The sequence below is a fragment of the Electrona antarctica genome, assembly GCF_951216825.1.
Source record: "Electrona antarctica genome assembly, chromosome: 15".
NCBI classification, from domain to species: Eukaryota; Metazoa; Chordata; class Actinopteri; order Myctophiformes; family Myctophidae; genus Electrona; species Electrona antarctica.
Window position 1 is genome coordinate 38,834,437 of NC_136796.1, and position 14,844 is coordinate 38,849,280.

General features: G+C 42.1%; 1 protein-coding gene across 1 annotated transcript in view; it reads right to left on the reverse strand.

The window, feature by feature from the left end:
* Positions 1-4,331: 4,331 nt before the first annotated feature.
* Positions 4,332-14,844, reverse strand: part of slc66a2 (solute carrier family 66 member 2) — a 41,314-nt gene continuing 30,801 nt past the window's right edge. The window contains exon 5 of the mRNA XM_079521790.1: positions 4,332-8,306. Within this exon, the coding sequence (XP_079377916.1) occupies positions 8,039-8,306 (268 nt within the window). The 3' untranslated portion in view covers positions 4,332-8,038. The remainder of the gene's footprint in view (positions 8,307-14,844) is intronic.

Consider the following 14,844-nt stretch of genomic DNA (forward strand, 5'->3'; position numbering starts at 1 on the left):
CGTTCATGAAATGGATTGTCCCGAGATTTACTTTTACTGCAAAAGTCTTAAAATTGATCCATGAAGTGACTCACCACATAGGCAATAAAAAACGCCTATCTGAAAGAGAGAGTTCCAAGTAAATCCTCTGTCATTTTTTACCTGCTGTTTGTTTTTACATCATACTTGCACAAATTGTCTACAGGTAGTGTGCCTACATCCCAGAACAATCAGAATGCCAATATTTGGTTCTAATGTGAATCAGCAGCCTTTTATATAAGGCCTTAAATAGGCGGAAATATCAAAAGGTTTACTTTTCTGACATTCACTTGTAATTTTGGTCCTACTATCAACAAAATGTGACATTGTTTTTTCATATCTTTAAGATGTCCTCTTCATGAAATGGATGGTCAGAAGTTTTACTTTTACTGCAAAAGTCATTAAATCCATCCATGAAGTGATCCCCACTGAAAGAAACGCCTACCCCCCACCACACACACACACACACACACACACACACACACACACACACACACACACACACACACACACACACACACACACACACACACACACACACACACACACACACACACAAATATTATATATTTTTATGTTTACATGGAAATTAGAATGTATTATTTTACTGTCCAATGACACAGGCCAAGTTATTGTGGAACATCCTAGTTGGATATTTCTTATGTGAAATGGCACAAGGGACCCCCACAAAAAGTCCACCCCAAAATGGTGCCCTTTTCTGGGGGTTGGGCACCTTCCCCCTCAGTGCTCTAAGCCAGGTCTCATAACATCACGTGGCATCGGAGATCCCTGATGTCATAGTAAATACAACCTGATGTCGAAATTAAGCAAATACAGTATATGGAGATCCCTGATGTATCAATATTGGCCAGCAACTCTACATCTGACCTCAAACCGCGCCCGGCAGTCGGCGAAAACTAGAGTTCTCAACAGGCATGAAAATTAAGGCCCAGCTCATGGGCCCTCATCAAACCCTTTACACTCAAGACACTGCCCCCGCTGCCACCCTTAGATCTATATGGAGCTGACCTGTTCTGACATTTCATATGTTGATCTGACCTCATCAAACCCTGTACACTCAAGACATGCTCCATATATGGCCAGTTATCTTTTCAAGAGTTACTTCTAAATGTTCTAATCCTGATCTAATACTGTAAAATGCCTATACAAACTTAATAACAGGAAATATATTTTGATGCCATGTTTTTAGTTTACTCACATTCATGTGGAATCTAAGGATGTTTCTGTCTTGAGCCTATGCCTCAAAACAGCTGGAATGACAAAATATTGTTATATAAGGCAACATTGTTGTATGCTAGATGTATAGGTGTGAGTGAGGCCTAACGTCTTCTATGGTACTACTTATCAATCAGCAGCTTATTCTCAATGTCATCTTGAGCATTGTGGGGGGAACTGACTGACTGGGGCCAAATTTGTTTTCCATAAGCTGCTGATTGTTGATTATTCATTAATAATGGCACACACAGGGGCACGGTGGCACAGTTGGTAGTGCTGTCGCCTCACAGCTAGAAGGTCCTGGGTTCGATTTCCGCTCGGGACGCTGTGGGTGCTGGTGGCGTGTTTCCTCCTCCGCGTCATCAGTGCCCATACCCGAGGCGGGGTTGGCGAAAGGGGCTTTCTGTGTGGAGTTTGCATGTTCTCCCCGTGTCCCCTAGGGTAGGTACCCTCACAAAAAACATGCAGTAATCCTGGTCTCTAAACTGCCAGCCGGGGTGCCTGATGGAGGGGAAAGGAACTGGTTGGAATAACGTGTTCCTTCCACGCGCTACGTCCAACCAGGGAAACTCCCACTGTCAGGTGTAAAGGAGCAACTTGGACACTCAGGCATGAAGGAAGCATGAGTTCAAGTCCGTTGCTCTCCCCATGTCCACCATATATGGGGACTAGGTTGGCGGAGGGTGTGTAGAGCCCAGGATCACATTAGATAATTGACACAGGGGTGAAAAATGGGTTAAGAAATCGTAGGATAAAAATTATTAAAAAAAAAAAAGAATGGCACACACAAAGCTGTGAATTCTACAGCATTAAACCATACTGCATTTAGGCTATATGGACCTATAGAATACAACATCAATAATGTGTCATTCTTGATGCTTTCAGGTGTAGCGATATTAGGTCCATCTGAGAATAATAGATTCTATATGAATATGAAGTGGCTGGGTAAAAACATATTGTCTCCATATTCCATCCTGACTGGCTAAGATTGACTTCCAGCCCACAATAACCTGTAATTGGTCTGGCGGAGACCTGTACTCTTGAGTGTAACACCTATGATTCTAACCCAGAGTGCCTATAAAACCCTAGCCTGGCTAATAAGCCAGAGGCAATTGTTTTTGACAACGGCTGATTCGTTCTGGCTTATTAGCCAGGCTAATAAAACCCTGCTCATGTAGGGTAGACACTACTGTCTACACTCTACAGACACCTGTAGACACTGGGGTCACTGTATGCACTTTTTTTGGTGCAAAAAGTTAATTGAAGAATTGCATGACTTTTGCATTCAAAGTAAATAGATTGATGGTTGATACTGCAGTTTCTATGCTTTTGGCTATTTCTGCCTCTAATAAGGCCTTATATTAAAGCCTGCTGATTCACTATAGAACCAAATATTGGCATTAGGTTGCTTTAGGATGTACCTGACTAGACCATCTGTGCAAGCATGACATAAAACCAACCATGCAGCAGGTAGAAAATGACTTGGATCTCCCTCTTTCATGATTGAGGCGTTTTTTCATTATGTGGTGAGTCACTTCATGGATTCATTTCATGACTTTTGCAGTAAAAGTAAAACTTGGGACAATCCATTTCATGAAGGGGACATCCTAAAGATATGAAAAAACTATGTCCCATTTAGTTCTACCCCTGATAAAGAGTAGGACAAGTGAATGTTGCTCAGAAAAGTTAACTTTTTGCTATTTCCGCCTATTTAATACCTTATATAAAAGGCTGCTGATTCACAATAGAACCAGATATTGGCATTCTGATTGTGCTGGGATGTAGGCACACTACCTGTAGACCATCTGTGCAAGTATGATGTAAAAACAATCAGCAGGTAGAAAATGACAGAGGATTTACTTGGAACTCCCTCTTTTAGGATAGGCGTTTTTTTGCCTATGTGGTGAGTCACTTCATGGATTAATTTCATGACTTTTGCAGTAAAAGTAAATCTCGGGACAATCCATTTCATGAAGGGGACATCCTAAAGATATGAAAAAACGTTGTCCCGTTTTGTTATACCTCGGGGAGGGGTACCTCCAAAACTAAGCCTCTTTTAGAGGGCTTTTTCCTGCACTAAATTTGTAAATCATGAAAAACAACATAGCCTACTGTAGTTTTCCATGGTTTGGCGATAAAAACAATTATGAATATCATGGAAAACGACATCATTTTTATCATCATCGAAAACCATGAAAAAACAACATAATAGTATTCATTCCTCAAAATGAAATCGTACAACAAAAATTGACTTCCTGCTGTATTTGTGTTTTGTCCACCGTTACATAGTCAATAAGGTTATATGGGAGCAGTGTTGTTTTTGGCAGCAAATTTAGATTTTAGTTTTAGTCATAGTCTTTTGAATAGTTTCCATTTAGTTTTAGTCACATTTTAGTCACCTGGAATGTGTTAGTGTTAGTCTAGTTTTAGTCGACTAAATGCCATGCGATTTTAGTCGACTAAATCTACGGTTGATTTAGTCGACTAAAATGTATTTTGGTGGGCCTTGATGCTGTCGTAATGGCTGATTTTGCACTTGCTGAAAACGGGCAGACCCCTAACAGGGGCTTCGCCGTTAGTATGGTATATTTGGATTTTCCATGAATAAAATATAAATATTGCAGGCATAATTTAAAAGAATATAGAACATTGTGACCCCTTCATGTCTTAAATAATCACAATTCAACTTTAATGAAGATAAATTTAACTGACCACACTATAATAGCAGTTAATAATTCCAACACTGCATTTAGACAAAATATATTGTCTACACAATCATTTAAAAATAAATTACTTGTAACATCCTGAATTGTATTGTTTTCTCTCAGCAGCACCAAAGGAGTGCATGCTGTGAAAGCACAGTGCTTTATAATTTATGTGATTTTTATTACATTGGCTGGCACAACAAGTCCAAACACGTAGGCTAACACGGCATGGTGGGGATAACGTTTCATGACTAGTGACATTAAGCAGACCTGCAGAAATGTAACCACTGTGGCATGAAACACAACTTAAAAAAAAGAGGAAAAAAAACATCTCCATCAACCGAAGTTTTAAGAATGGTTCAACAACGCTCCTTCTTTCCATGACCTCTTTATTTGGCAACAATACCACATTTGGCTTCGCTCCTGTAGTTAGTGATGACGGAGCATTAAGGGACACTGCCGGTGTGTGACATCAGTTCCACCAATGATTAGAGCCAATGTGGCGATACTAAGATACTACTTTGACATTACTGAAGTACATGTACTTCTTTTTTTCCCCGACTGGAATGGGAAGGTTGTCACTCCCCAGTCTGCCCAGTCCACGTGTCGAAGTGGATCCGAACAACAAACTTGACTGCTCCACGGCTTCAATTTATTACCACCCATTACTTATAATGGTTAGGTTGTGCTAAATGCAGAAGACAAATTCCACAAATACTACAGTCCAACAACAACAATCATATTTAATGCAGTGCGATAATTTGTCTTTTTGGCTGTAATGGGGTATTATTATAATTTTGACCACGCTTACCAATGGACTACGCCTATGGAACCAACAGTTAAAAACACCGGGGGTATCCTTTATTGTCAGAGGACTTCAGTTCTAAAAAACAGAAACTGTGGATGGAGGAACTAGAATAGAAAATTATATGAAAGAGAATAATATACATTTCATAGAAATGTCCAGTATGAAATCAAAACGGACACGTGATGTATCTAAGGATGTAAAAGTAACATAAAAAACAACACAAATAGAAATATAACACAAAAAATGGCAGTAAGTAAATATTAGTAAGATTGATCACAAAGAGTACATCATTGGAACAGTGATAATCCACGTAGAAACTGTGAGGTCACTTTGGACTTTGGTCCTGTTGAGCACAACAAGAGTGTAACTTTACCGTGTCTATCCTGTCATTCTATGTTGTACAGTGCATAATCTTCATTATCACCGACCAACAGGACACATGTTAGCGTAAAAGGGCAGGCCTGTACAACTATTTAACCACATACAGTAAGCAGAGCTTGAGAAAACAATGTACAGTTGGAGGCCATCGATATTGTCCTTTTCTTTTTGCTGAGGTTTGCGTGATCTGCGCAAAAGGACAGTTAACCCATTTTGGGCGGGAACCCCTTTTGGTGTTTTAAACATTGTTATAATTTAGCTATTGAAAGGTCTGCTATTTTTGAAAAATCGTGAAAATATTTATTTCAGAAAACTGGAGGATTTAGAAGGACTTTTTAAAATTTTGAGGTCAGGCCTAAATGGGTCAAATGATAAGGGACAATATCGGTGGCACCCAACTGTATTTGGGACAATTAAGTACAGTCGGGACAAAGAGGATTGTTTTTGCATTGAACCCGTCGTTAAGCCCTATACTTTGTCATCTGACAAAAACAAACAAGCAAAAAAAAAAAACCGCCAGGGATAACCACATGAACGTCCCTCTATTCTGCTCAATAATGTCATAACAGGTGAACATTCAGTGAAAATAGCTGATTTACAAGATCAAGAAGTGCTTCAACACACCGCTTTGTGAGCTTGTAGGTTGCTTATTTTCACAAATTGACGTACAAAAAAGACGTGTGGTTAAAGATAATACAATTTAAAAAGACAAAAAAAATCTATTGGCCAGTGAATTCAAGGGCTGGTGCCGTAGTACTAGTAACTGTATGTACTATGTGTGTTGGGCAGAAGTGCTATATATACTGTATTGTACTTCATCCACTGTGAACCATTCTACCATGTCTGCCCTGCAGCTGACAGCTGAGACATCTGAAATATTAAACAAAGACATATACATGGGGAATCCATTGCGGTCCCCCTTTGAACAAAATGTGAAACCCTGCTTGAGGCGTGGACGAGGGCGGAAGATTAAACTAGTCTACTGCACCCTATTGACAAACGGACAAAAATGGCACTGAATGACCGGCGGTTACATACAAGTATTTTTGTATACAATATAAAATGACAAGAAATGCCTTGGCTGTGGGTAATGAACATGACTGCTATTTCTTTAGAAAAGACTGGGTTTACTCGCATCACATTGTTAAAATAAGTGTTAAATATATATTCTGATAATAATCATTGCTTTAACAAGTTTGTTCAGAAACAGGGGTCTCCGCATCTTTAGTAAACAGAAAATACATTTTCAGGTTGGGATGCCAAATGTATCCAATCAGGAGAGAAACGTCATACAGGATACAGGTCAAACAAGTGAAACTGGAAGTGATGGAACTAAAATACGAACAGACAAAACATCTCAACTGAAACACGTTTAATGGGGTTCTCTCTCCTGATTGGATAACATTGACATCCCGACTGAACAAACATCAGAAAATATAGAGCTTTGTATTTTTAACAAAAACATTTTTCTCATTTGTAACACTACTACACTACACAGTGTTACTGTACCACAAAGAAAATGCCCCAAGTTAAGTTTAAAAACTTTCAGCATTTTGCCAACTTTTCAGGATAGTGGAGCAATACAGCAAACTTTCTCTGTCATCAACTTTTCCGGTCATGTGAAGCGTCAGATTGCAAACTGGCTTCCCAAGCCTTTTCATTTATTTATGAATGTTTTATTTATTTTGTATTTTTTGGTAAAGTTATTTTCTTTTTTTTTTTAAGATTGCCTGTAAGTCTGTTTTCCAATTCCAGCACACGTCAATCTCTCCAATCCACGTGAGAGTAGACTGACTAACCTTTCTCCACAGCGGGGAGAATAACAATGCCATTTTATACATTCAGTGAAAGCTGTGTGCCTACTGTATACTCACATTTTTTATTATATTGCTGGTAGCCAGCCCAGAGTCATGTTTGGTAAATCTGTTAAGGCAGAGGTTTTTCATGCAACATTCTTCAGTGTAAAAGGAAAAAGCAAGCTGGTCCACATCTCCTGGAGTGTCTGCACAGGTACTCAGTGCGTGCAGCTGCTAAATATATTCATTTTATGTGCATAATATTCCGTATACATGCACAGGTATATTCCAGGATATAATACTCCTTCACCAGTCACACAAGCACACGGACACAGTCGCATACACAGACCCGTTGACCGAGTAATAAATAAGCTAAAGGTCCTGTTCATTTGAATGTATACAAGTGTCCTTCATCAATCCTGTGTGGCAGCACAACAGTCAAACACTACCAAGTGTTTGTGCACGTGCATGCCTTATTTATGAGTGCGGGTGTTATCTGTGTGTACATAGAGACAGGGTGCTCCTGTACTTGTCTTGGCACTGTCATGTGTGTGTGTGTGTGTGTGTGTGTGTGTGTGTGTGTACACAATCACACCACCACCACCACTCGAAGACCCTCTGTGCATTGCATGCGTGTTACGCAAGATTTAAATCTCACACAGTTAAGACCCACCATCTAATGAAAACTATTTCAGCGACGGAGGGTCTGAATCACATGTCTGATTGGCTGGGCCGTAACAGAGCCTATGTGTGAGAGTTGAAGTCACACTGTGTAACAGTCGTTTTAGTGGTGTTTTTTTGGCGATACATCTGGTATAGCTCTGTTGTCTTTACAGCATCCGTCTATGGCCTGTTCGAACTGTGTTGTACAGAACTCGGTTCAAAACAAAAAGTACTGCTCCAAAGCCAAAGAAAGTGTCAGGGTCCTAGCACAGAAGATCAATTTTGAAAGAAACATTGTCACCTGTATTAATGTTTCCGGTGCCTGCATCATTTTATGACAATCGTTTGTTTTGAACGCACATGTGAAATGGTTGTGGAAAATATCCCAGTGAAAACCTACTTTTGTTTTATTGGTAAAGTTGCACAGTATGACTTTAACTTGCACGGGGCGTTCTCTTGCCAGAGCTACTGTAGGAGGAGGAGTTTGGTGCTTTCAGAGGGCCTTGGCGGGTCGTGTGCGACACGGTGTGGGACACAGGTTTCTGCGGGTAGCGGCTGTAGTAGTACACCTGAAACAGGATGGCAAAGTCCACGCACACCTGGAGCAGGCCACACGTCCAGAACTGCACGGGAGCCTGCGTGAGCAGGAAGTACCCGGTCTTGAAGGTGTCCCCACTGGTCCACATGAACACCATCTTAATGCTGACGGAGAGAGAGAGAGAGAGAGAGAGAGAGCGACAGAGAGAGGGAGGGGGGGGGGGAGACAGAGAGAGATTGATACAATTATCTACTCTGTGGAATGAGTCATACTGGCTGCGGGCAGAGAGACAAAGGAAACAAACGTTAACAGTCCTGGCAGGGAGGCATGTGTGTGTGGTACAATGATTGACTGCACAATAACAGACACATCTGAAATTGAAATAATGGAAATTCCCCTGGGTGCAGAGCAGCCTGCCTATCATCTCTTTATCCCAGCTTCTGATGAAACTCATATTTATGGGGCCGCCAGGCAGCGCATGCGGCCCCGCACGGGAGTATAGCTCAAATCAGGGGAAAGTTACAGTAGAATCATAATAACAATACAAAAACAAATAAACTAAACAATAAGTTAAAGCTGCAGTGTGAAACCTTTATGTCCTCTTCCAACAGAGTAGTAATTGCCATGTCCAAACTACAATAGAGATAGTGGTGCATCTACTGTAGTGTCCATCACTGCCAAGCAGTAGTTGTCCTACCCCACACACCAGGGTATCTACTGTAGTGTCCATCACTGCCAAGCAGTAGTTGTCCTACCCCACACACCAGGGTATCTACTGTAGTGTCCATCACTCCCAAGCAGTAGTTGTCCTACCCCACACACCAGGGTATCTACTGTAGCGTCCATCACTGCCAAGCAGTAGTTGTCCTACCCCACACACCAGGGTATCTACTGTAGCGTCCATCATTGCCAAGCAGAAGTTGTCCTACCCCACACACCAGGGTATCTACTGTAGCGTCCATCACTCCCAAGCAGTAGTTGTCCTACCCCACACACCAGGGTATCTACTGTAGTGTCCATCACTGCCAAGCAGTAGTTGTCCTACCCCACACACCAGGGTATCTACTGTAGTGTCCATCACTGCCAAGCAGTAGTTGTCCTACCCCACACACCAGGGTATCTACTGTAGTGTCCATCACTGCCAAGCAGTAGTTGTCCTACCCCACACACCAGGGTATCTACTGTAGTGTCCATCACTGCCAAGCAGTAGTTGTCCTACCCCACACCAGGGTCTACAAATACAAGAGTATGGAGACCACCTCCAAAAACTGCACGTGTTAGTTATATTGCATTAACCTCTGGTGCCCCTATTTTGGGTGTACAGTATCATTATAGGCAAAAAAAGAAAAGGAAAAAAGCATCATGAAGCTATGCTTGTAGATTCACTATATCTAAAAAAAAAAAAAAAAAAAAAGTATAAGGCAACTTAAATTGTTAAAGTAGGTAGTGAACTAAACCTACAGGTGGCAGGAGAATACTTTTAGTCATGTACTGTACTGTACCCTCCCTGGTACAGGAATGGCACTGTGTGTGTGTGTGTGTGTGTGTGTGTGTGTGTGTGTGTGTGTGTGCGCCATGTCCTAAACTAATGAGAAGGAAAAGCACCTGCTCTCAACAGTGTAGTGTACACTGTGTCCCAGTTTTTAAACCACCGTCTTTCTTTTCTATAAACAATATGCATAGTGCTATATAAATACAGTTTTGATTGACTGTACGTACTGTACGTCTTCAAACTAAAAGACACACACTGGTATATCACGTCTTTTTAAAATGTGTCAAAGTGCCTCAGATCAACTGTCTGTGACACACGGTATGGGGCACGGTTAGCACAGTGTCCTGACAGCTTCAAAACACCTGTATTCACTCTTGTTGATTTCCTCGAGTAAACGGTTTGCAGGGGAAGCACGAGGGGATGTTATTTAGATAGACTGATTTGCTTTTCCCGTGTTAAGAATATTATTTCGACAACACGCTGCTTAAACAGATGTTGTTTTTGTTTGTTTGTTACCTGATATCCTACTTTGTAGCACTTCGTTTGCTCTCCATTTCTTTGACCATTGACTCGGCCTTGTCGGTTCATGACATTTACTACTATCATCTTGCACTTTGTAAATTGAGAAGGATAAGAGTGTCTGATAAATGTTTAAATAGTACATTTTGATGCTGACAGAGAAGGAACTGAGTCTCTACATTACATGCACAAAGCACAAACAAAGCGTGACCAAATGTGCAAGCACACATGGATGCATTCCGTATGCCACGTGTGTGCGCCCATACTGGCACACGCATTCTCACAGCTTTACAGACCTGCTTGCCTCAATGACCTAGGCGAGTAATCAAACGAACACGTTTGCATTTCTTCATATTTTCACTGCAACATGCTTGCGTTGCAGCTCGTGTCCTTTTGGCCTGTCAGCACTTTCCCATAACACCAAGCCAAGCAAGAGATTTCATTGTTCCAGGGGATTGAAGATTAATCTAAATTTAAATGTATGTATGGATGGATTTATACTGTAAAGCAGATAGCACTACTCTATAAATACAAGCTATTAATATTATGATGCTAAAACGCTGTGGGGCAAATGGGTCCTGGTACCTAATCTCGTGTCGACCAAAAGGCTCATTTTTTATACTTTGTGTGCGTGTTTAGAAATGACCAATAAATAATTCAGAGTTGACATTTCACTGCACAATAAAATGTTGCTGCCTTTTTAAATATGACTCAGCTTTTTAAACTAGATGGCCTCCATGCTTCCCAGGAAGGCTCCAACTTTTTTTTTTTATCAACTAACAATGAACTGACTGCATTCCTCTAAGGCTTAGAGGAATGGTAAAGAAGGTAAAGAAGGTAAAAGCTTAGAGTCTAAGCTTTTACCTTCTGGCCTATAATGGACCCACCTGAGTCCTCTTCCCTGGGCTCATACAGTATTGCGGTGAGCATTATGCCTAGATTTTATCCTATGCATTCAGCGTTTTCAACTGCTGTGTCAGATACATTTATTACAGTTAACCTAAGCCACTAAAGCCTACTGCCTCACCACCCAACTAAAGATTACATCGTGTGAAAGCTGGAACTGTCCACAGCTTCTTTTTTCATTTTCTTCTTTTTTCATTTAGGTGTTTGGCTTGATAAATCTTATGATATCGAAAATGTTAACAAACTGCAGCAAAAACTCGGTGTACTGAAAACAGGTTCTCTTTCCCTTTGAATTGTAGAAAGAGTATTACTTGAGATGGTCTTTCTATCAGTACTTTCAAACCCCTTGACTCATTTTATCGTTCTCCTTCAGATTCATTACCGGAGCTCCCTAGGACACTGGCCATTGCATTCTACAAAGCTGGTTGGTTCCCTCTGGCACAGAGGCATGATAAACACTATATCCTTTGAGCAATAAATCCTTTATTGGACATTCACCATCAAATATACCCAACATAGCTGTATATCCAAACTCGCTCTAATAACTGTCTTATGCATGATGAATTGAATTTGCGAAGGCCACCCCTGCACCAAACACTTGGAATTATCTTGAGCGCCTCCTCAAGATCGACACTCTCATTACGGAAGCTAAATAAATGTTTTTAAAGCTGGATTAATGCTATTTAATCAAATCTCATGCTCTTGTGAATGGCCAAGATGGTAATAATTTGTTTAACTCTTCATATTGTTTTGAACTCTTAACTTTGTTTTGAATTTGTGACATTTCTGACTGAAATAGCCCAACTATAAGAAAAGAGGTCCATAATCTTAAAAAGGTACCATCATTATGCTACAACGGCATCCAGCATTGCCCATAAACGTATAACAATAATTTGGTCCACTTCCTGTTCTGTCCGTTTCTCTTGTTATTTTTTAACTGTGCGAAGAACTTGCCTTGGAATGAAAACACTACTATGCAGTCTGGGAGCAGAGAAACAGCAAAGGAGGCACGAGCCTGACAATCATTCTTGATCTTTAGTGGCACAGAGAAAGGGCCCCTGTGTCTAAACAGGCCCCTTCTTTTCAGCAGAGGCCACTTAAGAGATGTAAGAGAGGGGCGGAAAGTAATTTAGTGCCGGCTCCGCCCAGCCTGACTGATTGTATAAGGAGAGCTTCACCCTTTCCCCCCTTCCCGCGCCCCTGTGTTGGGCTGTCTGCCAGAGGAGCAGGGGCAGACCTCGCTTGTCAAATCTCCTTGTGCATTATTCATAACTCAGGCTTCACCTTGGCCCTTTCATTTGTAAAGACTTCTTGCGTTTAGTTAATCTCCCCACCATATCTCTGTCTCCCCTGTAAAGCCTGACTGATGCCAGATGTTTGGGTCCGATGCCGATGTTTTGACCAATATTTTGTCCATCCATCCATCCATCCATCAATCCATTTTCAACCGCTTATCTAGAATGGGGTCACGGGGGTAAGGGTAAGAGATTTCCAGTCTTCCCTTTCCAGATCAACATTCCTGCCGGGGGATCCCGAGGCGTTCCCAGGCCAGTGTGGAGACATAATCCCCCCCATCTGTTCCTTGGTCTGCCACGGGGTCTCTTCTCAGTGGGACGTGCAGCGAGGACCTTTAGGGACTCGGGAACTTAGAGTATATATGAATAGAGACGGCACCCGGAGGAAACCCTGAGGCGCAATGGACATAGTGGCCGAATTTGGTATTGCAGCGCTGGGCCAAGAACATGAACGTGCTGGTCCGTTGACTATCATTGCGCACGTTCATGATGACACGTGAACGCGGTTTCAGTGCAATGGCAGCGCGTTCATGTCTTTGGCCCAATCAATCCCAGAATGCACTCTGTTCCTAACCGGAAGGAGGAGTGAAATCGCCTCATGCGCTTCTGAGCAACTTAATGCAAGTGGATGGAAGGAGAACTCGGGTGCCGTCTCTATTCATATATACTCTATGCTAGGGAGACACTTGGAAGTTGGAAGGCATCCGTACTACATGCCTACTACACAACTTAAGCCGTCTCCTTTCCAAGTCAAGGAGCAGCGGCTCTACTTCGAGTCCCTCGCGTTCGGCTGCTTGTATCCTCAATCTAAATCTTTCGGTCATGACCCACACTTCATGACCATAGGTGAGTGTAGGAATGAAGATTGCTCGGTATATCGAGAGCTTTGCCTTCTGGCTCAGCTCTCTTTTCGTCACAACAGTGCGGTACAGCGACTGCAATACCGCCCCTGCTGCTCCGATTCTCCGACTGATCTCCTGTTCTGTCCTCCCCTCACTCGTGACAAGACCCTGAGAAACTTGTTTAACTTATACACAAATATATTAAAACATTTTCAAAAACAGCAGATCGACAAACTCACGTGTCACGGTGCAACTAATTTGCCATTTAGGATTACAAAAAAATATATAAAAAATCTCCTTTAATGACATGCCCAAAATAGAGATGCCAGGTTAAAAGTGGTTAAAACTCAGGACACCGGCTACATAATGTCGTTAAAAACGTTAACTAATGGTCATTGGCCAGACCAATACATCGGTCGGGCTCTACTCTCATCTCCCCTGCTGTTCTCTGGCAGTAAGGAGCTCGTTAGTTCTGCCCATAACGAAAAAAACACCCTCTTCAGTATAGCTCAGCAGGCGCTGTCCTGAGTTATGATGGTGTGTACCGCTGGAGGCTAATAATAAGGGAGAGAGGAATTAGGGTGGTTCAATTCCTCTGCCGTCTGCCTAATAAGAGGCAGGGTCAGAGATGGACGGTGTGAGAACCCGCCTGGTGCCTTATCATGTCATTTTTCTTGTCAAGACAAGAGGGCCTGAGCAGAGGCAAGGCGAGCTATGTCCCCCGGACGAAATCGTGGAGGTGGACATGGGCAGCTGCTTCGAACTTACAATGTTCTCTACAGCGGGTTCGCCTCCATATTATAAGGGACAGGGCCACTGTGTATGCTCTTATTATTCAGAATGTGGACAGACACAGTGACCGCCAGGTGGATGCTCGGAGATGCCGGGTCGAGTTCGAGGGCCTTTTTCTGTCGTATCACATGAACTCTCCGTTCAGTCTCAACACCTAGAAACACATCCAGTCGGTGAAAACATCCATTCAATCACTCAATCAACACTTGTTTTGCAGTATAACTAATATTGTGAGGCCATTTTCCTCCATTCTGAAGGGATACGATTTCATAATTTTACAGGATATCATCATCTTTTGCAAAGGAAATGTCTAGTCAGGGCTCGACAGTGCGACTCTAGGTACTCTCATTTGCTACAAAAAATAGCACAGTGCGAGTTGTCAAATGCAATTAGTAGCACCAGTGCTACTGCAGAATTTGACCGTTCAATCGTGACAAGGCTCTGATACAGCAAGTACACATTCTATGAGTCGCACTTAATTTATATATTTTGTAGTACGGCGGTGTCCTTCGCCAAATAGAGCAGATCTACAAGCTAACAACGTGTCGAGGCTCAATGCGGGGTTAATTTGAAGATCTATCCCCCTTGCTCCAACCGCCTAAGGTGCTAAGGTTGTTTTTGATAGATATCAATCCGTCCACTCCCTGTGTCGCTGCTCCGTGCTCTTCCCCGTCAGCAGCAGCAGACAGAGCGAACGCAGCAGGATATAACAGAATATTACATATAACTTTGAACCAAACGCGGGTGAAACAGTGTGCAGCCGTGCACGCAAAGAGTGCACACGCGCACGCACACGGAGTGGACGGATTGATATCTATCAAAAACAACCTTAGCACCTCGCAGCTCGCTTACAAAA